At 61.5% G+C, this 21,522-nt stretch overlaps 12 protein-coding genes across 12 annotated transcripts; 6 read left to right on the top strand and 6 right to left on the bottom strand.

Moving 5' to 3' along the window:
* Window positions 1-35: 35 nt before the first annotated feature.
* Window positions 36-4,385, top strand: MVES1_000774 (uncharacterized protein; the record flags this gene model as incomplete). Its single annotated transcript, XM_056205630.1, has 1 exon — window positions 36-4,385. One exon carries the CDS (start codon window positions 36-38, stop codon window positions 4,383-4,385), a length of 4,350 nt encoding a protein of 1,449 aa, XP_056061605.1.
* A 75-nt stretch (window positions 4,386-4,460) lies between these two features.
* On the top strand, window positions 4,461-5,387 carry RPN11 (multicatalytic endopeptidase; the record flags this gene model as incomplete). The annotated part of the gene is made up of 1 exon (XM_056205629.1): window positions 4,461-5,387. The coding sequence occupies one exon, from the start codon at window positions 4,461-4,463 to the stop codon at window positions 5,385-5,387; it is 927 nt and encodes a 308-aa protein (XP_056061604.1).
* Window positions 5,388-5,411: 24 nt separating this feature from the next.
* On the bottom strand, window positions 5,412-6,766 carry MVES1_000772 (uncharacterized protein; the record flags this gene model as incomplete). The annotated part of the gene is made up of 3 exons (XM_056205628.1): window positions 5,412-6,549; window positions 6,589-6,647; window positions 6,674-6,766. 3 exons carry the CDS (start codon window positions 6,764-6,766, stop codon window positions 5,412-5,414), a joined length of 1,290 nt encoding a protein of 429 aa, XP_056061603.1.
* Window positions 6,767-6,879: 113 nt separating this feature from the next.
* MVES1_000771 (uncharacterized protein) lies at window positions 6,880-7,827 on the bottom strand (the record flags this gene model as incomplete). Its single annotated transcript, XM_056205627.1, has 2 exons — window positions 6,880-7,786; window positions 7,814-7,827. 2 exons carry the CDS (start codon window positions 7,825-7,827, stop codon window positions 6,880-6,882), a joined length of 921 nt encoding a protein of 306 aa, XP_056061602.1.
* A 65-nt stretch (window positions 7,828-7,892) lies between these two features.
* Window positions 7,893-9,122, top strand: MVES1_000770 (uncharacterized protein; the record flags this gene model as incomplete). The annotated part of the gene is made up of 1 exon (XM_056205626.1): window positions 7,893-9,122. The coding sequence occupies one exon, from the start codon at window positions 7,893-7,895 to the stop codon at window positions 9,120-9,122; it is 1,230 nt and encodes a 409-aa protein (XP_056061601.1).
* A 5-nt stretch (window positions 9,123-9,127) lies between these two features.
* HDA1 (histone deacetylase) lies at window positions 9,128-11,363 on the bottom strand (the record flags this gene model as incomplete). Its single annotated transcript, XM_056205625.1, is given in 2 exon segments — window positions 9,128-10,869; window positions 10,886-11,363. 2 exon segments carry the CDS (start codon window positions 11,361-11,363, stop codon window positions 9,128-9,130), a joined length of 2,220 nt encoding a protein of 739 aa, XP_056061600.1.
* A 29-nt stretch (window positions 11,364-11,392) lies between these two features.
* SST2 (AMSH/STAMBP protein ubiquitin specific-protease) lies at window positions 11,393-13,255 on the bottom strand (the record flags this gene model as incomplete). The annotated part of the gene is made up of 1 exon (XM_056205624.1): window positions 11,393-13,255. The coding sequence occupies one exon, from the start codon at window positions 13,253-13,255 to the stop codon at window positions 11,393-11,395; it is 1,863 nt and encodes a 620-aa protein (XP_056061599.1).
* A 147-nt stretch (window positions 13,256-13,402) lies between these two features.
* On the bottom strand, window positions 13,403-13,943 carry BUD31 (Component of the SF3b subcomplex of the U2 snRNP; the record flags this gene model as incomplete). The annotated part of the gene is made up of 3 exons (XM_056205623.1): window positions 13,403-13,411; window positions 13,471-13,483; window positions 13,681-13,943. 3 exons carry the CDS (start codon window positions 13,941-13,943, stop codon window positions 13,403-13,405), a joined length of 285 nt encoding a protein of 94 aa, XP_056061598.1.
* Window positions 13,944-14,011: 68 nt separating this feature from the next.
* RIB5 (riboflavin synthase) lies at window positions 14,012-14,847 on the top strand (the record flags this gene model as incomplete). Its single annotated transcript, XM_056205622.1, has 3 exons — window positions 14,012-14,027; window positions 14,055-14,183; window positions 14,213-14,847. The coding sequence occupies 3 exons, from the start codon at window positions 14,012-14,014 to the stop codon at window positions 14,845-14,847; spliced, it is 780 nt and encodes a 259-aa protein (XP_056061597.1).
* A 6-nt stretch (window positions 14,848-14,853) lies between these two features.
* On the bottom strand, window positions 14,854-17,262 carry MVES1_000765 (uncharacterized protein; the record flags this gene model as incomplete). The annotated part of the gene is made up of 1 exon (XM_056205621.1): window positions 14,854-17,262. The coding sequence occupies one exon, from the start codon at window positions 17,260-17,262 to the stop codon at window positions 14,854-14,856; it is 2,409 nt and encodes an 802-aa protein (XP_056061596.1).
* Window positions 17,263-17,419: 157 nt separating this feature from the next.
* On the top strand, window positions 17,420-19,456 carry PKP2_1 (putative protein kinase YGL059W; the record flags this gene model as incomplete). The annotated part of the gene is made up of 1 exon (XM_056205620.1): window positions 17,420-19,456. One exon carries the CDS (start codon window positions 17,420-17,422, stop codon window positions 19,454-19,456), a length of 2,037 nt encoding a protein of 678 aa, XP_056061595.1.
* A 67-nt stretch (window positions 19,457-19,523) lies between these two features.
* VPS52 (Vacuolar protein sorting-associated protein 52) lies at window positions 19,524-21,311 on the top strand (the record flags this gene model as incomplete). The annotated part of the gene is made up of 1 exon (XM_056205619.1): window positions 19,524-21,311. The coding sequence occupies one exon, from the start codon at window positions 19,524-19,526 to the stop codon at window positions 21,309-21,311; it is 1,788 nt and encodes a 595-aa protein (XP_056061594.1).
* Between the last annotated feature and the right edge of the window lie 211 nt (window positions 21,312-21,522).

Raw genomic sequence — 21,522 nt, 5'->3', positions numbered from 1 at the left:
TGCGCAGCGCGCGTCGCCGCTCCTTCCCCTTCCCTATGCAGCCGCTGGGCATCGCTTCTGCGGCGCTTGACGTGCTCAACGTCCCTGCGGACGCCGGGAGGCAGCATGTGCATCCCGTGCCGAGTGCGGGCCGGGCGGGCCGCGTGCTGCGCGTGCCCGAGACCGCGGTTGCATCGCATGCGCTGCACGCCGCGACGTGTGCACTTCCAGTGCTTGGCGACGAAGCGTTTGTGCTTGCGCGCGTCCTGTACCAAGGCACAGAGTTGGAGCTACGCATCATGTGTGTAGACGATGTGCCGCCCGTCTCTATGTCGTTCCAGGCCCCCCTACTTGCCAACGTCGGTGTATTCGAAGACCCCACCACGAGCACGATCCATGTCCTGTGCGTGTCGAGTGTCGGGTTTGTGTACCGTCTTACCATCCCCATTGCTGCTATTGTGCGCAACCACCCTCTCCCTTCCCGCTGGGTGCAAGAGCAACCGGTCGACATACTCCAAGCCGACGACGCGCCGGAAGCAACCCTGGTGTATGCCATCGACGCGGGCCTGCTCCTTGTCGCGTGTGCCGACGGCACGCTTGTGCGTCTTGAGCAAGAGAACATGGGCGACGGAAGCTATGCGAGGACATGGCGCGAGTCGAGCATGCGCCCGTCGAGTTTCCTCTCGGGCGTCTCGCGTCTTTTTCACCGCAACACGGCGTCGCCCTCTGCGAGCGCAAAGCGCGCGCCGAGCCCTACCCAGACTCTTTCTGTAGCGACGCATGTGCGCGAGAACGATGCTGCGCTTGCGTTTTGCGTATGCCGCGATCGCAAGCTGCGGATCTGGAACATGGTAAGCGAAACGTGTATCCGCACCCTCTCGCTCCCTTCTTCGTACACGGCCGCCGCAAATAATGTTTCTGCCGCGGAGGAGGAGATGGAAGGGGATGCATTTGAGCGCAGTCCCCCTTTGGTGCAGCTATTCTACCCCTCCGAAGCGGGCGCTGCCTATGCGCTGTACCTGCTGCTTTTTATCCCTGCGCCGCTCCCGGGCGGTGCATTTGTGGTTGCCTACGGCGTCGAGCTCGAGGAAAGCAGCAGCTGGTCTGGCGGTGTGGGCGAGATCGCGCTGGTGTGGGGCAAGGCGTGCGACGCGCGCACCCATGCAGCCGACGTCGAGCTGCGCGACATGGCGCTTAGCGTCGACCAAGGCGTCTGGCACATCTGGCTTTTGTGGCACGCCGGTGGAGCGCCCCTCTTGCAGCACACGCTCGCACTGCAAGAGGACGATGGGCGCGGCGGCCAGGAGATCACACGCCGCGGCGCACGCCCCCAGGAAGCATGGTCAACCACTGGCGCCTACGCACAGTACGCGCCGCTGCGTGGCCCCGACTTTGACGCGGCGCTCGCCGCGCTGCACGGCGTGCAGGACACGGCGCAGTTCTTTTTGGAGCGTCTGCTTGTGCCCGCGCGATTCAGCAGCACAACGCTCGCTGCAGCACTGCGCGTCTACACCGGCGAGACGCAAGATCTCGCGCGCATGCAGCAGCGCACGCGTCTTGCGGAAGCCATATGCACCATTGTTGCTGGCCACGCAGTGCCTCCTGCCGACGCCAGTGCCCAGAGCCCCTCGTTTACCGAACAAGCGCGCGCGCAGTGGCTTCGATTCTCGCGGATCGTCGAGCAGATCGACCGCAACGCGCACTGGCCCTTGCGCCTTTGCATGCTGCCTGTATCTCCCACGCCGCTCATCCTTGCGCGCCATACGCTGGAAGCGGTCGTGGAAAAAGACGCGGGTGCATGGGTGTACGAGCTGTCGCTGACACTCGCGCGTGCCGCACAGCATCCCGAGCGTCCCATGTCGCGCGCGCTTGGCGAGGCGGCCAGCAGTGAGTTTGCCGCGACGGTGAATGCCATGGCGCTCGATGCTGCGTATGCAGAGCACACTTCCGAGCCGTACACCCTTGTGCGCCACGGCGGCGCCTCGCTCCTGCAATGGAGCACGTTGTGTGCCGAAGTGTACGTGGCGCTTGGCGCGCGTATGCACGCCATGTTTGCATCGATTGTGCGCGATGCTGTGTGTGCCGAAGACGGGGCCACATTGATCGCTGCAGCCATTGCGCCGGAGCATGCCGCCGACATGATGCGTGCGTACATTGGCAACGTGGGCGGCGAGGCGCTCGTCCAGCATGCACAGACCTCGCTGCATCTCTTGTTTGCGCCGCTGCGCTGCAGTGCGCCGCAGTGCGACGCATTGCTGCGGATGCTGGGTGCGGAAGCGGCCGCTTCCATGCTCCGCGCGCGCTGCGCGGGCCTCGAGGCGCTGATTGCAGCGCTTGCGCTTGTGCTGCGCCACGCCCAGCACCCTGGCCTGCAAGACATACTTACCCAAGCGCTGCGCGCCTGGCAGCACGCCACGGCGCTGTATACGCTCAGCGCGCAAAGTGCGCTTCCCGAAACAATCGCCTTTTCGGTGGACGCCATTCCTTTTTCGCACCTGCGCCTCACGGCGTCTGCGCCCGCAGTGCATCTGCTCGCGTTCCTTGCCCAGGTGCGTGCCGGGACGTGCACATTGGCGCGGCGCGCCTGCTTTAACGTGTGCCTCGACATGGGCGAGCTGCCGCTGGGGCGCGGCACGGCCGCGCCGCTTGCCATCTTGCATCTCGCGCGCGTCCTATTGGCGAACCAGTTTCCTTCTGCGGCGCGCCGCATCCTGGCGCTCTACACGCCCGACGCGGCCGCCGTGTACCTGACCGCGGTCGCAGATACGTGCCTTGCGCGGTGCGCCGCGGCGCTCCATGGCTTTGTGTGTGCTGCTGCTGTGCTTGGGCATGATTCAGATGCGCGTACGCGGCTCCTTGCTGTGCTGCCGCAAAAGATGGACTTGTTTGCCTTTTGGATGCACGCCGCGTCGCATCTCGACGCCGCTGGCGATGTGCACAGCGCGCTGCAGTGCTTTGAGCATGCGCGTACTGCGCTGCACGACCATGTCTCAAAGCTCGACGCGCAGGAGCTCTGGTCGCGTCTCTTTGGCGCCGCATTGGCGCTCGGCGCGTACGAACGCGCGGCGACGATCGTGATGCAGATTCCACTCGAGGCGCTGGGCCAAGTTTGCCTGCAGCGCCTCGTTACAGCGCTCTGCGAGGCCGACGTCGGCCTCCTGCTCCAGCTGCACTTTGGCGCGCTGCAGCCGCAGGTGGAGCGCACGCTCAGCTTCCACGCGCGGAATGCGGAGCCGCGCGCAGAGCCCAACTATTTCCATGTTTTGTACGCATACCATACGAGCCGCGGCGACTACAAGAGTGCCGCGGCATCGATGTACCAATACGCGCGCCGCCTGCGCTACGCGGCTTTTGCCGCGTGCGAGAAAGATACGCCGCGTGTTGCTGTGGAGCAAGCGCAGAGCTACCTTGCGGCGATCAATGCGCTGGCCTTGCTGCCAGCGGCGCAGGCATGGTTTGCACATGCGCTCACCGACGAGCTCACCGACGGTGCCGCGCCCGCAAGCATGCCCGTGGCCTCTGCCAAAGCGCTCACCGGACGCCTCACGTCTTTTATTCCCTCCAGCGCCAAGGCACTGTCGCTCGCCATTGTGCAGCTGGCCGATGTGCGCCGCGAGTACAACGAGCTGCTTGCACGGCTCGAGCTCATGCGCCTCTACCCAGCCCTCGCGCACCCAGCCGCGGCGCTGCGCGCAGAAGACGCCGTGAATCTCTTTCTCGCCGCGGACAATTTCGACGCGGCGTTCTGCACCGCACACGCGCTTGCGGTCGATATGCGCAACGCATTCGACGCGCTCGTCCAACGGTGTGTCGCGCTCACGCGCGCGGACGCGCGCAGAAAAGAGCGCCTCCAGTTTGAGGAATGCGATACGTCGCCCGACACCGCGCTCCAGCGTCTTGTTCTTGAAGACGAGGAGGGCGCGGACATGGAGGCTGCATTCCTGCGCCGCTCGCCACGCGCCGCGAGCTGGACAGGGCGTGTGCACGCGCGTGCGTGGAAGTTTCTGCGTCTGCAGCTCTCGCTCGTCGAGCACGCCGCGCACGCGGCGACATACCGCGCCGCCATTGCCGACCGCCTCGTCGCGCTCGACGCGTGGTCGATTGCCCCCCCCTGGCTCCACGACTGGTTCCGGGAGCACGCGCCGGATGTTTTTTTGCGTATCCAGATGCGGCATGGGCGCCTGCTCGACGCGCTGACGTACGCGCAAGCGCTTGTGCAAGCGTCGCAAAGCGCCGCGCGTACGGGCGAGGTGCCACGTGCGCCAGGGCTGCCGTACACGCTTTTTGATAGTCTGCTGGCCGCGTCGACGACGCAAGACACGCGCGCCGCCGCGCAAGCGCTGCGTGCTGCGCTGGATGCGCGCCTCGGCGCCGTGCAGCAGTGCCAGGACCGCGCGCAGTGCTAGCGGCGGCAAATTCGGTAGCTCCACATTACGTCATCATGTGATCAGGCGTCGCGTCGCCGCGTCCCTCCTGCGACGATGGATTTTCAGTCGCTTGTCAACCAGGCGCGAGCTGGCAGCGCGGGCTCGCCGAGCGGGGATGTCCCCCAGCAAGACAATGCAGAGACTGTGTATATAAGCAGTTTAGCACTGCTCAAGATGCTCAAGCATGGGCGAGCGGGCGTGCCTATGGAAGTCATGGGCCTGCTCCTCGGCACGATTGTCGACGACTATACCGTCTCGGTCGTGGATGTGTTTGCGATGCCGCAGTCCGGTACGGGTGTCAGTGTTGAGGCGGTGGATCCGGTGTTCCAGACACGCATGCTAGACATGCTGAAACAGACGGGGCGCAACGAAGTGGTCGTCGGATGGTACCACTCGCACCCTGGCTTTGGCTGTTGGCTCTCGAGCGTCGATATCAATACGCAGCAGTCGTTTGAGCAGCTCAATCCGCGCGCCGTTGCCGTTGTCGTGGACCCGATCCAGTCTGTAAAGGGCAAGGTCGTGATTGACGCTTTCCGCCTCATCAACCCCTCCACGGTCATGCTCGGGCAAGAGCCGCGGCAAACCACGTCGAACATTGGCCACCTGAACAAGCCCTCGATCCAGTCTTTGATCCACGGGCTCAACAGGCACTACTACTCGATCGCGATTGGGTACCGCAAAACGGAGCTGGAGCAGAGCATGCTCGGCAACCTGCACAAGCGCAACTGGACCCAGGGCCTGCGCCTCGAAGACTTTGACGAGCACAAGCACCAGAACCAAGAGTCTGTGAAGCGCATGCTGCGGCTCGCTGAAGAGTACCAAAAGTCCGTCAAGGACGAGGAGAATGTATCGCAGGAACAGAGCAAGACGCAGTTTGTGGGGCGGCAGGACCCCAAGCGGCACCTCGAGGACGAGGTGGAAACGTCGATGGGCAGCCAGGTCGTACAGAGTTTGGGCACCATGATTCTTGCGGAGCTCTAGTCGATAGTGTTACTATACAGGATATTATGTGCGCACAGCGCGTCGCGTGCGTTTTGCGATCGGCTGCTGCGCGGGCGGCGCCGCGCGCTTTGCTGGCCCTTCGGGCAGCGCGCGCGCCAATTCGCGCAGCAGCGTGCCGGCAAACTTGCACAGGCTCACCGCAGCACTGGCCTCGGTGCTCGACGCGCCGTAGAAGAGATAGGTGCTCTCGAGGTGCGCCTGGAGCGCCTCTGCAAAGCACGCGAGCGGCTTGTCCGCAGGATAGGTGCGCTTTGTGACGCTCGCGAGGAGCGCCGCACGGTCCGCTGCAGCGCCGCGCTGCTCGCTAAAGCGACGCAGTGCTTCGGGGGCGGGAGTGTGAAAGTGGATGTTGGCAGGATGTTCCCGGAGTGCGCCAAGCACTTGCGTCATGATATCGTACGCATCGCGCCCAACAACGTGCGCAACGACAGGCATGGTAAACTGTGCAGATGCAGAGCGCTTTTGGGCCGGCGTATGCAGCGCACCACGCCCCAAGCTCGTTTCCTGCTGCGACGCACACGCGCCCTCGGCGGGGCGGCGCTCGGTGGCCGACCAGGAAAAGGGATTCAAGCGCGCACACCACGCGCTGAACCCGCCCAACCCCGGCATCTCTGGCGTTTCCTGGCCATCCAAGCTCGCCTCCTCTTCCTCCTGGCGTCCGCGCCATACCAGCGGCAGCGGCGCGCCTTCTTCGCGGCGCGGCGTGGGCGAAGGCGGCGCTTCCGCTTGCCGTGCAGTCAGCTCGCCAGGCTCGCCAAGCGGCGAGCTTGGCGGCGGCGACATGGGCGTGCGTGGATGCGGATTTTGGATGGGCTTGACTACCAGGCAAGCGGACGGCCGCGGCGGCGTCGGCGTCGGCGTCGGTGCTACCGGCTTGCGCAAATTGTCAGTCCAGGCCGTTGCGTGCCGCTCGCGCTCCAGAGTGCGCGCTGCATGCGCGGCGCGCGCCTCAGGCCCACGTAGTATGGCGGACACCGGCGCTACTGCGTCCTGCGCGCGGTCCTGCTCGGGCAGGTCCCACTGGACGCGCTGGCCGTTTATGCGACGGGGCGAGTCAGTCGGCACCCAGCGCACTGTGAGCATCTCACGGTCGCGCAGGAATGGCATTGCATCCGGCAAGATCCGAGCGCCGCGCTGCTCGCTAGTTGGCAGGCCAACGGTAGCGGGACACGGCACGTACAACTGCGGCGTGCACGCTGCAGGGATGCTGAACAGGTCGCTTGCTTTCGCGAGGAGTTCCTGGCGTGAGTCGCGGCGCAACGTACGTCGAGGGTATTTGGGAGCGCGGTCATGTACACGCGCGAATTGAGCAGAGGGCCTTTGAGGAGCACTGCGCGTCCTTCACCACGCGTGCTCATCGCTCCGGTGGGGGCGTGGAAAAAAGCGCGGCGCGTGGAGCGGCGCCACGTGTGGCAGCCGCGAGCAGGATGGTATATGCGGCACGTGGCAGCGCCAGGGTATCGAGCTATGGCTATGCGAGGCCCTCGGCACGGAGGATGTACAGGTGGACGTATGCCATTCTTCGGCGCGCCTCTGCGCCCGCCCAGCCGATCGGATCCAAAGTATGCGACTCCCACGGGGGAAATCCATCTTCTTCTGCCTCCTCGGGGGCTGGTGCAGCGCACGGCGGCATGATTTCGCGCAGCTGCGACGGCGCGAGCATCGTGCGGGGCACGCGCGAGTTGAGTGCGAGTGGCGAGTCTGCTGGTTGCGGCACGGGTGCGATGTGCGGAACAAGGGATGGCGGCAAGAGTGCCACGAGCAACGAGCCAAGCAAGGTAGAGTGGCTCGGCAGGCGCACGAGCGGGGCGTACTGGACCTCGACGATGCCGCCCACGACGCGGTCTGAGCCAATCACTACATTGCCGATCCGCAGAGTACACTCGTCCTGCCCGCCCACGGAGCCAAACCTTGCCAGCTTGCCCGCAAGCCGGATGCGGAACGCGGTGCCGTCAAACGTGATATTCGCGCCGCGCTGGACCCATGCGCCAGGCCCACTAATACCCGGCGCTGAGCCCAGTGGCCCTGGCAAGTTTGCGCGGTGCAGCAGCGTGGCAAACTCGGCGCCGACCACGCTGCAATGCCATCGCGAAAGTGCGCTGTTTCCGCCGGCAGCATCGATTTCTGCCCTCGTTGGCAGTGCCGTGTCTTCCAGCACGAGCACCAGTGCACCTGGAAGTGCCGAGTCGGTTACTTGCCACATGGTGCGCCGCTGGCGCTGTGCTTCGGCTGCATTCGGCTCGCCCGGAGCGCGCGCCGTGCGGAATGGCCGGAATTGGACATGCCATGAGCCGCTTGCTTGTGCGCCGTGCTGGACTTGCAGGTGCGTCGTGACCGACCCAAGCGCGTTCGGCACGAGCGTAGGAATACGCGCGGTGCTGTGGTCAGTGTTTGCCAAAGCGTACCCCGTGACGGCCATGGCGGCAGATGCGAACCACGTTTGCAGTGCGCTTACTTCAGCAGAGGCCCAAGCGTTCTCCCTGCATGACGGACGGATCGCGCGGCGAGAAAAGGGAGTGGACGCACGAGGCGCGAGCGGCGTCCTTGCTGAAGCGTGTACGTGCGTCTGCCATAAAAGAGAAGCATGCACGCAAAGAGGCGGTGCATATCGACGAAGCTAACGACACGTTGCCACTGCCGCGCTTGATCCACGCTTTGCACACGCTGGCAAGTCTATCTGTTGTCGAGGCCATGGCCGTGGTGCGTGCCCTCTCGCGCGCGCAGTGCACTACACGGTCACGGCTGCGCCTTGTTTCCGCGCCGGAGCTCGAGGCGATCGGCGTGCAGTGCTCCGCTGCGGCGCGTGATCGAATCGTGCAAGTGTTGCACACACTCGGCGCATCGAGCGCAGAGGAGGAGATGGGCGGGCTGACCAGTGTAGAAAGAGAACGGCAGCTGGAGAAGCAACGCGAGATGGAACATGTGCAGCGCGCATGGGGAGATCGGCACACGCCCAGCCTCGCGCAAACATGCGAGGCGGAAAACGAGTTTGCCTTTAACCCCGTCACGGACAGTTCTGCGCTGCACGGAAAGTTTGTTTTGGTGAACCGTGCGCCGGTAATGACTGCCTGGGCAGTCGTCGTCCTGCAGTGCATGGGATTTGCTGCGGACGAGGCGCTCAGCATTGCGCAGTGCTATGTGAGTAGTACGGCACATGCACGTGCCCAGGCATTGCGTCGCGCGCCCACAGAAACGCGGCCGAAGCATGTGGTGAGCGAGAGCCAGCCGCATATTGTATTTATGGGCGTGACGATCCCTGTGATATGCTTGCGGGATGGGCGGTATCGTGGAATGCACAGCGGGGAAGTCGTGCCGCCTGCGCGTGCGTTTGCGTACTTGAAAAAGTCCATGTACCAGACCTTGCCGCAGGTCATGGGCGCGATGCTGCTGCTTGCAAGGTCGTACGTGGATATGGAGCGCGACACAGAGCAGCACCAAGACGCGGCGCGGCTTCACAGCGCCGCATACGGTTTGTACACCGAGTTTCGGCCAGAGACGCATGGCGAATGGGGGAAGCGTGCGACGCTGTCGCTCGATACGATCCTGGCATTGCGACGTGGTATGGACAAGGGAGAAGAGCACGGCGAGGTACAGCAGCGCGACCAGGAGCCCGCCAATGGCCACGCCGAGTCTACCCAGCATTCTACAGCCACACACAGTCTAGGCGCTACAGATGCGAGCGATATAGAGGGCCCTAGTAAGCAAGAGCAATAGATGACTTATTCGACACGCCTTGCATCTGCAGCGTCGTCTAGCTGCTGTGCGATGAAATCGAGGATGCGCGCCTTGTCTGTCCACAGCAAAGCCTCTGCATTGGCCTCGCCAGACTGCACTACGCACCCTGGCCTGTATGAAGTGCCAAGGTGCTCGCCCAACACACAGAATGGGTGATGGTTGGGGCAAAGGACGAGCGAATGATCGTAGTACCACTGCTTCAGCGCTCGCGGCTTGTACATGTGCGGCACAGGATTGTAGCCCATAACCTGCACCACAGCAGTGACTCTGCGCTGCGTCTTGGCATCGCTAACCAGCCGCATCGTGGCCTTGCATCCCGTACCTTGGCCAATCAGCACGATGTGCTTCGCAGGGCTGAGAGACACGAAATTAGCCCATGTGTGCTGCAGCTGCTCAAAGACGGACTGCTCTTGCGGTGTATCTTGCGGCACCACCGCCGCAATCTGATTCGAGCTTTCCCAATTGCGGGCAGGAAACATGGCGAGTGTATTGAAATCCACGTAGGCAAATCCGCGCTCCGCGGCCCAGTCTGCGACCAAACAAGTGCTCTCCACCACAAACGTGGACGGATCACCCGGCGCATTCTGCTGGTAGGGGTCGCGATAGTGGAGCGGGCCATTGTCGTGTACATACAAAACGAGCACAGAGACATCGGCACTCATTACTGACCTCGAGCAAAGGATCTGGTTCGGCGCAAACGGCGCTTGGTGCGGCCCCTTGGCTGGCAGGTTGACCATATTGTACCGCTCCCACATTGTGCTACTCCGCTGCACGGCCATGGCTGCGCGCGGATCGATCTCAAGGGCTTTTGGAGGGGCGCAGGGCATGTAGGGCAACGTCGCCGCTAAGCAGTCCCAGTACGGCGCTTGCACGCGAATCACCGTCTCGACCGTCGATGCTGCAGCGGAGCTGCACACCTGCGGCGCCAGCATGGGCGGCGCTTCGCCGAGCAACGTTTGTGCAACAGCAAGCGCCGAGTTGGAGATGGATGTCAAATTGTAGCCGCCCTCGAGTGCGACAACCATGCGGCCGTTTGCGAGTGCAGCCAGTTGGTGGGTCATGTGGGCATAGCCTGCGGGCGTGACGCAGCACTCGCCCAGCTGGTCGCCCAGCGCCGCGTCGAAGCCGGCGCTAACAATGACCAGATCCGGTGCATACTCGTATGCGACCGGCATAATGCATTTTTGAAACGCGCACATGTAGTCCGCGTCGCCCATTCCCTTGCACGGCCATGGTATATTGAGCGAGGTGCCCAGCGCACCTGGCCCGCCGACTTGGTCGTAGTTGCCGTAGTGTGTGCAAGGGTAAAATGTGCCGTTTTCGTAGCGGTGGAGCGATACGTAGAGCACATCTTTATTGTTCCAAAATGCTTTTTGTGTGCCATTCCCGTGGTGCACGTCCCAATCGACAATCATGATGCGCTGCACCCGATGTGGTCCTTCTTTGAACCGTTCAAGCATAGACTGGGCGGCGACGGCAACATTGTTAAACAAGCAAAAACCAGTCCCGGATTGCGGCTCTGCGTGATGTCCAGGCGGACGTACGACAGCCAAGCCATTCCGCACCTTGCCCGTAATGACCCAGTCGGATATTTCAATCACACTCCCGCACGATATACGCGCACTCAGTGTCGAGTAGCTGTTTAGATACAAGGAAGCGGATTTATCGAGCGCTTCATTGTATGCTGCAAGCTCCTCCGGCGGCAATGCTGCTGTTAGGGTAAGCTCTCATTCCACACGTACCGACGAGACGCTCAAAGTCAGACCATAAATGAGATTCGTGGACCAGTTCCACTTCACTACGCAGCGCCTCACGCGCTGGCACGCGGACCATGCGCGCGACCAAGCCGTGCTGCTCGAGCAGGTCGAAAATCTTGGCGATGCGCTCGGGGCGCTCGGGATGATCACCGACAGGAACCCGATGCAACATCATGCGTGTGTCGTATACAATACCTGTACTGCCCACTAGTCCCTTTTTTTCTTGCAGCTTAGCCTCGTTTGCGTCGAGGGCGAGGGAATCAACCGACATTGGCGGCTCCATAGGATTCAACGTGACCATGCTTGGGAACACAATCGGTGTCTCGCTGAGCATCGTGGAATCAAAGCCCAGCGATTCAGGTGCACTCTGTGCCATCGCTTCAAAGGTCGCAGTGTCGTGCTCCTCCTCCGGCGACGCTGCGCGCCCAAAAAGGGACATGGCCCTCGCCCCAAAGGAGGCCATGGAGGAAAGTGGAGGAAGAAGGGGAGAGACTACTTGGCCGATTCGGCGCGCGCCGCTATAAACGCCTTCTTGGGTCCCTGGAGGCCGTGGTACAGCTCCTTTTGTGCTGCGGCGCTCTGGACAAGGAGCTGGGCGAGCTGCGACTCGCTCTCGCGAGCACTTTCTGTGTCAGGCTCAATAGCGGGCATAGGGTGGGCTGTTTGCGTATAGGTAGCGTACGCCTCGCTCAGCCGCTCCAAGGTGGACAGTTGGACAACAGGTGCATGGTGGTTGGTCGTCAAAAACGGGCCGATATGGACTCGCGCACTCTCTTCCAGTAGTGGACGTTGCACAGCGCGCATCATGGGAGCAGACATGGCTGGTTTTCCGTTTTCAGGGAGAGGCGCTGAGAAAAGCGTTTCGATGGGATCGCCACGCGTAATCTGCGAGAGCGCACCGCAGGACGCAAGACGGCAGTCGTAGCGGAACCATTCCAGGGTGCACCAAGATTTTAAGAGAATGTGTTTATTAACGGACGTGAGGAAACCGCCGAATGCAACACGCAGCGACGGGGTCTGGAGGATGTCGTGGAGCGATATGGGTTTCTGTTCGTCGGAAGGCGCGGGCTCGGGACACTGCGCAGCGTATTCTTGATCCGTCCTTGTAGACGCACCGTGCGTCTCGGTCTCGCCCAATTTGGGCGTGTCTATTAAAGAAGTAAAGTTGGGGAAGGGCGAGAAAGCCGCCAAAGGCGTGAAGCCTTCGGAGCGGCCCTTGCGAAGCGGCGATGCGGACGCATTCGTGTATGCATTGTACAGCTCAAATTCGTCGAGCCGTGGCGAGACAAAGCGCGTCTCATGCCCACGCTGTGCGTCTGACATGGACGTCGGCGGCCGCGGCTCGTTATCCGACGTAATGATCGGGTTGTCCCAGTCGACATGCCACGCCACCGTCGCGCCGAGCTCGGTGATATGATAGTCTTCGCCCTGCACAAATGTGCCCTCTTCTGCGGTACCTTCTGGGCGCAGCTCTGCGTCCACACGCACGGTCACGACGCGTGGCGATTTGGAAGGCGCCATGACATTCTCCGGCTCGATCCAGCCGAGACGGATCATGTGCGCAATCAGCGCCGCGGCTTCGTCGACATTCACGAGCGTCGTATAGTTTAGCAGCCACGCAAGCGCATGCTCCGAAGTGAAGCTGGATGTTTCGTACGCCTGGCCGCCTTGTTCGAATGCAAACGACCTGCGCAAAATTACTCCCAACGAGCTCGACTCGTCGCGGTACGGGCTGAGTCCCACCATGCGGTGGTACACAATGCGCACAACGCCATCACTCAATATTATATCGTCCTGGTCGTCCCGCTCCATGAGCACAAGCTTGTCGCACACCTCGTGGATATTGAGCAGGTTGCTTACGGACCGCGTCGCGATTCCGTGCCGTGTGACAAAGCGGTCGACGAGGTGAAGGCCTTTTGGCGTCGGCGAATAGACGTCGCCGTCAGCGTGGGGGATCTTTTGCAAAAGATGCGCATTCACAAATGCGTTGCAAATCTGCCACGCAGTATCACTGTTCATGATGAAGGAGGTTTTCGTTTGGCTCAAGGAAAGCATATTATGCATCCCGCCGACCGAATCGCGCACGATCTGCACAAACTGGAGCGCTTGCATGCGCTGCACAGCTGCTGCTAATACAAATGCAAGCTGGTACCGCCAGTCGGGCCATCGGTCCGAGATGGAAATGATCATAGTGGTAAAAAGACCGTGCAAATCGCGGCACACGGGCAGCCCATCGCGATTCAAATGCATCATCCATTGCTCATTGTACTGGACTGCGGCTGGTCCGGTGGTGTCGCTTGAACCAGGCCCATGAGACGTCGGTCCAGGTGCAGGGGACGCTGCCGTGTCTGCCATGATGCCGTGTTGTGGTGGGAACGGGCAAAAGATGGTTTATTGTGGAGGGGAAGGATGACGACGGCGAATTGCGGCACTTTGGCACAATTAACGTGTGCTGCAGGGGGCTGGCACAAGGGGGGGGTTGCAAAGGTATACAAGTAGGCTCTACATGCGCTAATCCGAGGAACCACATCCACGACACCCTGTATGTCAAAGAAAAAGTCTCAACGTACCGCAGTGGACGCACTCCACAAGCGTGCCCGGCCGGAGCTGGGCTTTTGGCACACGACAGATGCAAGTCGACCCTTGGTAATTCATATCCTAGTGTGAGCAGCTTGTTATACGTACACGCGTCTGAATACACCGTACACAGCACAGCTTTTCGTATCCCGCCCGCTTCCATTTCGCAATCAACCTGGGGTAAGCAGCGGCATGCCACGTACGAAGAATCCGCGTATCCCTGATCGACCAACCAATCATACAGCTCGCGCGAGATCGCCTCGCGCTTGTAGTACAGGTCGTAAATGTAGCGCGAGCGCATATGCGTAATGCGCAGGATCGGCCACAGCGCCTCCGCCTTGCGCTTCCCCTCGTGGCTTTCATTCTCCGCATCGCGCATCTTCATCTCATACTCATCGAGAATCGGCTCGATCTCCTCGAACCCCTCGGGCGGCGCCTTGGTCCGCGTCGTGCGAATCCGCGGCATGGTGGCACAAGCAAAACGTAAGATCACGTGAGCAGTACACATTGGCGCACAGAGCACTTGGCCTCCTCATGTTCACTGGGCTGGGTGCGTGAGTGGGGACGCTGACGATAGTCGAATTGATAGGGCGTGTCACGGAAGTGGTACAACACGATGCCAGTAGTGGCTCGTTTGCCATTAAAATCGGCGACACTGCGCCGATATTGGGCGATTGCCACATTGGCGATAGCATTGCCGTGAACGGTGCGTCGTTTGTGAGTGACTGATTTTAGGTGTATGCCTCACCGTAACACGATTTAGTCTCGAGCAAGGCGGATGGTTTAACGTAGATGTTGCGCCCGAGACGCTTTTCCGCACGAACCTCGGGCACGTCAAGCCCGGCGACGGTGTGAACTGCGAGCGCGCCATGGCGCCGCACACGCGTTTTGGCGGCCACATCGTGCAAGGGCATATTGACACTGTCGCGACCCTTGAATCGATTGTGCCGAACGAGTCCGCGCGCACGCTTACGCTGCGGCTCGTGTATGAGAAGCCCGAAGAAGGCAAGCCTACGCTGCCGCTGCCGTCAACACTTTCGCCCTACGTGATCCCGAAAGGTTTCATTACCCTCGATGGCGCTTCGCTCACTTTGATTGATGTATCTCCCCCCAACGGGGGCACGCTGGATGGGCAGACGAGTGATATCCCGACTAAGGAAACCATTGAGTTCACTGTGATGCTTATTCCCCACACCCAGGAGCACATCACACTGCCCAGCAAGCCAAACGGCGCGCGCGTCAATGTCGAGTTTGATATGGTGGGCAAGTACGTCTACCGCTCGATCCTCGGCGACCTGGAAGGCCGCGGCGGCGCGTCGACGATGCTCACTCGCGCGGTTGAGATCACACAGCGTAACCATTCGCATTAGCTCTATTTAGTACAGATCCGCACGACGAAGCACATCTGCCGCATGCTCTACCTCCGTATCGGTCAGCTCGAGGCCATCGAGCCATGTGAGTGTATCGCACGCCATGCCGCATAGCCCGCGGTACAAGACGCGCTTCGCCGCGATCGTATGCGGCAAAGTAGCTACGAATCGCTTGTCTGCACTCGCAAACAAGGCAGCGGCGCGGCTGCCCAACGCCGTATCCCTCGCGTGAAACGCATCGCGGGGCTCCGGGGGGAGGAGAATGGTCCGCTTGTGAAATTGGGACCGGTCTGCGAGTGCTTTGGCCGCACTGTGCTCTGCATCCGCACGTTTTGCCTCTTCGTCGGCCCTGTCTGGCTGCACAATCGCTGGATTCGGCACAGGGGGAAGCGTATCTTCTTCCGCAGCAGGCTGGACAGGGATCAGCATCGGCGGATAGAGCCCAGAGGTGCATGGATTCATCCGTGTATCGAGCACGCATAGCTCTTCGAGCCCATGAATGCTGTGCACGAGCGTCTCAAGCGTGGGCAGTTGGCATCCTACGCAGCTCAGGCGCTTGAGATGGCGCCACGCCGCGAGCTTGGGCAGAGTCTGCAGGTGGTTGTGGTCGAGGTTGAGCGTACGTAGTGCGGGCGTCTGTTGCTGGATGCGGCTAGGGACGACAGTCAGTTGGCATCCGGCGAGCTCCAGGTATAGGAGCGACTGCGCATCCGCCGCAATTATCTCGCGGTCCGTCAAGGCGTTGCCCGAGAGGAAGAGGCGCTGCAATTTCGCGGGAATGCGGAGCGGCGCGTGGAGCGCTACATGCTGCTGCCGGAGCGAGAGGCGCTGCAATGCATGCGCTGTATCCAGTGCGTCGAGCCGGGCAATGCTGCAGCGATCCGCGTACAATGTGCGCAGATGTGGGAATGCATCCATCGCCAGCGTGCGGAGCCGTGCATTGCCGCAAAGACGGAGCGTGTGCAGCTTATGCATCGTGGCGACGTGCAAGTGCGCGAGCGCATTTTCGTCCATGTCAAGCACACGAAGACAGGGCGCGAGGGTATCGAGTCGTTCGAGGTGCGTGATGGCGTTCCTGCCGAGCCGCAATGTCTCGAGCAAAGACCAATCGAAGGCGCCAAGGTCGAGAGCGCCACCAAGCATGTTCTCGTCCACGCTGAGGTGCTGCAGGTTGGTGAGGTGCTCGAGTCCATGCAGCGTCGTGATCTGGTTCCGGTCCGCACGCAGCTCTTTGAGCGCGGCGAGGTCCGCGAGCGGCTGCAGCGAGTGCAGTTCGTTTCCGCGAATGTCGAGCACTTCGAGTTGCTGTAGATGGCTAAAAGACGCGAGCTCCGACAAGCGGTTCTCCACCGCACTCAACACACGCACCGATGAAGGCAGGCCCGTAGTGAATGCAACGTGATTATAATCGAGCCATACCTCGCGCACATTCGGCAAAAACTCGTTCAAGCCGATGCACGATTCAAGCTTGCGCGCACGCAGATCCACGCGCGCCATATGCTTCCAGTCGGGCTCCCATGGCGCGACGTCGGTGAGCAGCTCGACAATCTTGTCGCGCGCGACTTGGAAGGACGCGTTGGTCAGTATCGAGCGCTCACTCGCTCCGCTGGCGTCGTTTGGCGCGCGAGGCGTGCCGTGTGCGCTTCGTGTCAAGTTCATTGCATCGAGCTCAGCAAGCACATGCTCGAGCCGAGCCGTGCGCGGCGTGACGTGCACGTCTTTTTGGTCCGCAAAGCTAATAGAGCGCGAGCGCGGTGTGCGGCCAACACGGCTGGGTATGTGCGGCGCTTTAGTCTGCACGCTCTTGAGAATAGAGCGCGGAACATCGATGGGCGGTGTAGAGACTGCATCCTTGCTGCGCGGCGTCGCCATCGCATTTTCCTTATCGCCTTTGTAGGCCATTGGGATTCGCTGGGTGGTTTCGCGAAGCGATCCAACACGCAGGCGTTTGCTCGCATGCATGTTCTGCAGCGTACTTGCCTCGCTCACCTGCGACGCGTCATGCGATAGATCTACATCGTGCTCCTCGACAAGCTGCTCGAGTCCGCTGCGCACGCGTGCATCGTACTGCAAGTTGAACAGGCGCAGAGGGATGTGCGGGCCGCCAGGTGTGGATGGAGGGCCGCTGTTGGACGATGTTCGTTGGGCCTGGCTCGCTGGCCGCGACACTATCGGCGTCGACGAGGTGATTTGCGGGTGCGCCGCACGGAAGGTGAATGCCGTTTGCGCCGACGCGCCGGGTGAATGGAACATTTGCTGCAGTTTCATGGGCGAAAACATGTCTCCGCCCATTGCTGCGTATCGATCCTTGCCCTTTCCCGGACTCGCCTTCCATGGCGGCTGGAGCATGGGGGGCAGGGTCGATGCATCGGGCCGATGTATGACCGTCCCATCTGCTTCGCCCATCGCAGCCATGGCGTGGTGCGCCAAGCGGCGCGCGACAACAGCAACATATATCACGTGACCTAACGCGTCGCGTAGCCACGTGCAAGGAGCAACAACTTGCATTCCTTCTCCCTTGTGCGACGTCTGGAGCAGAGCGGCAGGACCTGTGCCTGTAATTGCGTCCAGGATGGATGCGTCGACGCTGAGTACGCTTATTGACACATCAAGCCAGGAGCTTGCGCAGCTGCACTCGCGGCTGGGATGCCCTGCCGAAGAGCTTCACAGAGCAACAGCCGCGCTGAAAACCTGCATTCACGACGCGATTCATGCGCAGGTGCGCCAAGTTCAAGCGCAGGTGAACGACGTGGAAGAGGCGTGTGCCGAGCTTGAGGGCGAGAATGTGCGCCTGTGCCGTGCGACTGGCGAAACGCTGGCGCTGGATGCAACCGATGCTGTGCCATTGCTGGCGCAGCGCGCAGCGTTGGAGGAAGAAAAAGCGCGCCTGGACCGCATTTACAAGTCCCAGCTTGAGCAGTGCGATTTGGTGGTTGAACAGATTGAGACGCTGAATGCGTGCATGTCTGGAGCCGGTGGCGCTTCTCCTTCGCCGAGCATGCTTCCCGGCGAAGGAGCACAGCTGCGCGACGCCAGTCCCGCATTCCTGCGCACCCTCGAGGCGCACTGGCAAGAGGTGCAGCGTGTGTATACAGACCGGAAAGTCGAGATGGAGTCCCAGCTATCCGAGATCCTCCAGCTCTGGGCAGAGCTGTGCCTGATGCCGAGCGTCACGGTGAAAGGCACGCGCCTGGAATTGGACGATGCAGCGTGCCGCGCCCAAAGCGAGTTCCACATTGCTATTTTGTACTATACGCAACAGATTCCGGTCATCGACGCAGACGGGGCGTTTACCGGGGAGTATGCTGCCATGCCTCTAGACACTCCTCGCCGTGCACCGCTCGTCGACACAAGCGCGATGCAAGACACGCCTACACGACTTTCCGATGACCAGCAGTCTGCACCGCTTGTTGCAGAACACCACGAGCGCAAGGGCACGCTCCTTCAACCCACCGACGACGTGCTTGCACAGAGCACAGCGCTACGCGCATCGCTCGAGCAAGAGAAGGTGCAGCGCGAAACGCGCATCCAGACGTACTACGACGAGTTGTGTGAGCTTTGGATGCGTTTTGATGTGCCGGAAACGGAGATGGACGCGTTTGTCTTGGACCACCGCGGCAGTACATTGACCATCGTGGCCGCGTACAAAGACGAGCTGGACAAGATGCGCCAGCTCAAGTCGCAGCACATGTCGCTCTTCATCAGCAAGACCCGCGAGCAGATTTGGGAACTGTGGGATGCGCTGTTCATGGCCGACGGCGAACGCAACGACATGTTCCCCGCCTACTTTCTTGCACTGCCCGCTGCGGACGAGGAGCGCACCGCCACAGGATTCGACTGGGATCATGTGCTTGCACAGCACGAGCAGATGTGTGCTCGGCTCAACGAGATGCTCGAGCAGCGCGCGCCACTGCTCCAATTGATCGGCAAATACCGCGCGATTTGCGACGAGGCGCGCGCGCTGGAAGAGAGTGCACATGACACCACCCGTCTTTTGGGCCGTGGAAACCGGGGCGATCCCGGGCGCCTCTTGCGCGAGGAAAAAATGCGCAAGCGCGTCAAGATCCAGAAACCCAAGATCGAGCACGAATTGCTGCGGGTCATTCCAGACTGGGAAACAGAGCACAACATGCCCTTCCTCATGGACGGAACGCGTTTTGTAGACTACCTGCGCGACCAGCTCGGCGGCGCAAAAGAGAATGCACGCGAGCTGCACGCAAAGCCTGCAACGCACGGCGAGCGACTCGGTGCATCGCGTACGGCCAATGTGCCTGCGACGCCGCACGTTGCAAAGCGCCCGCCGAGCGTGCGGCCCGCCGCTAAAGCGCCCGGCACAGGCGTGCGCCGGGCTGCGACGGCACAGGCGACTGCGCGGCCGCGCGTGGCGAGCAATGCGCGCCATACGCCGTACGGGGATACACGAAGCGGCGCACAAACGCCTCATGGTGCCAATGCGCGCATGCGCGACCAGCGCCTCGTTTCCCAGTGTACATCTGGCGACGAGACCACGGTCGATATGGAACTGGACCGTACCTTTGAACACCGGACACCCAGTACCGCGCTCGAGTCTACTCTTGCGCGCGTAGCGACGCCTGCCGGCCCTTGGTAGTATACCCCGTTTCCCCTGCATCCATAGCGCCGCGCTTAATTTGGTACACGACTCCATTCACACCACCATGGCCCACGTCGTGCCCGACGCTGCGGCGCTGGCGTCCCTCGCTGCACAACGGCCAGTGCAGGACGTGTGCAAAGACATGGTTGCGCAGCTTGAGACACGCGACGACGCTACATGGGATGCACGCAGCGCGACATTAGAGAGCATGGCGCGCGATGTTATGCAGTCGCGTACACTGCTCGATTCTATGCGCACGCAGCTACAAGGCTTTCACCACGAGCTGCAATCCACATCCGAGCATATCGAGTCGCTGCAGAACACATCGTCAGCGCTAACGGACAGAGTGCGCGACGAGGAGCAGCGCGCGTCGCAGCTGTCGCAGTGGCTGCTCGCGGCGGCGCTGCCTCCAAGCGTTGTGCGCACGGTGCATACTACGCGCACGAGCGAGGACCCGTCGGCATGGCTTGATGCTGTGCAGCAGCTTGAAGTGCACCTCGAAAAGATGCATACCCAATTTGCCGAAAACACAGGCTCCGCGCTCGACGAACTTGCTGCGGTTGGCGAGCAGTGCAAGCGCACTGCGATAGCCAAGATCCGGCCGTACCTACTTGGCCTGATCGAGCCCATCAAGACATCTGTTTCCACCACGCTGCCGATCCTACAGTCCTCCGTGCTGCTCCCCAATCAGCCTCTGTATCAATTCCTCGCTGCACATGCGCCGCGCGCGGGCGCCGAAGTCCAGCTTGCGTACGTGAATGCTGCGCGCATTTATTACGATGCGGCTTTCCGGCGGTACGTGCGTGCGCTCAAGCGCATCTTACCCCGGTGGTCCGATGGCGCGCATTTGGTCGCACATGCGTGGCGCGCGAACCAGGAGCGCTTTGCGATGGAGCGGCTCAAGTTTGCGCGCCCCAGTGCAACCGACGCGCCGATTCTTGCGTACATGAGCGAGGAGCCTGGCTTCCGCGTCGCACCAGAGCACCTATTCCATACCCTTGCGCTCGTCTTTCTCGATACGGCGTGCTCCGAGTACGCTTTCCTCGCGCGCTTCTTCTCGGGCACCAGGATGCACGCGCCGGTGTCTGCCGAGCAGATGCTTTGTGTGTCCGAGTCGGAAGCTGCGGCGCTGGAAGCCAATGCTGGCATTGCGCGCGAGACGTGGCGCCAAGTCATGGAGCCAGTCCTGTATCACTTTGACGATTTCCGACACGCACTGCTTGGTGTGCATCCTGCGCCGCTCCTGATGCTGCTTGTCAGTGCGACGCTTGCGACGCGCCTTATTGCACTGGCCAAAGAGCGCAGGTGCCTCCTGTTAGAACTCGAGTCTGCATTAATGCGGCATGTGCTTGATACATGGGCGCTAATTGCCCACGCACTGGACCACGAGGTCGAGGCGCTCCAGCTGCTGTCGATCGGCAAGCGCCACGACGCGACGGGCGCGCGCGCTGCGTCATTTTTCGAGCGCTGGGGCGCGACGTTCACGACCGACGCACCGATCGACCTGCTTTGCATGTCTGGCGCACCGCCGCTTATGCTGCGGCAGCTGTGCGATGCATATGCGACCAAGTATCTCGGTGTGCTACAGCTCCATGGTGCTGAAATCGAAGGCAGTTTACAGCAGGGGTATGTACTTTACATGGACTCACACAGCCTCGTACGCATGCGCAAGGAACTCGAGCGTCTCGTGCGCGAATACGCGGAGAACTACTGGAAGGTGCATGCGGGCGAAGATGCCGACGCGCCACGCAGACTGTGCGAGTGGGTAGCCGAGCAGTTTGCGCCCTTCTCCGATACCCAGGCACAACAGGAGATGGCGCACTGGAAAGCGCTCGCTGCGTCGCTCTCATAGAAGGGAAGTGCATAGTTCGATCAAATTTGCGAGTCCTTCTTGCACGCCCACATCAGCGCCCTGCCCAGGGCACCAGCGCGAATGTGCATAGTCGATCACACGTACGCAACACACCTCGCTGGATGCCTTGAGGCGGCGCACCAATGCTGCATCGTCGCCCTCGGTCACGATCAGGACACTGGCGCCGCGCAGGAGTACTGGGACTTGTGCA

The sequence above is a fragment of the Malassezia vespertilionis genome, chromosome 1 (assembly GCF_029542925.1).
Source record: "Malassezia vespertilionis chromosome 1, complete sequence".
In the NCBI taxonomy this organism is placed as follows: Eukaryota; Fungi; Basidiomycota; class Malasseziomycetes; order Malasseziales; family Malasseziaceae; genus Malassezia; species Malassezia vespertilionis.
The sequence above is the reverse complement of the archived record's forward strand: the minus strand, read 5'-3'. Positions and strand labels throughout refer to the sequence as shown.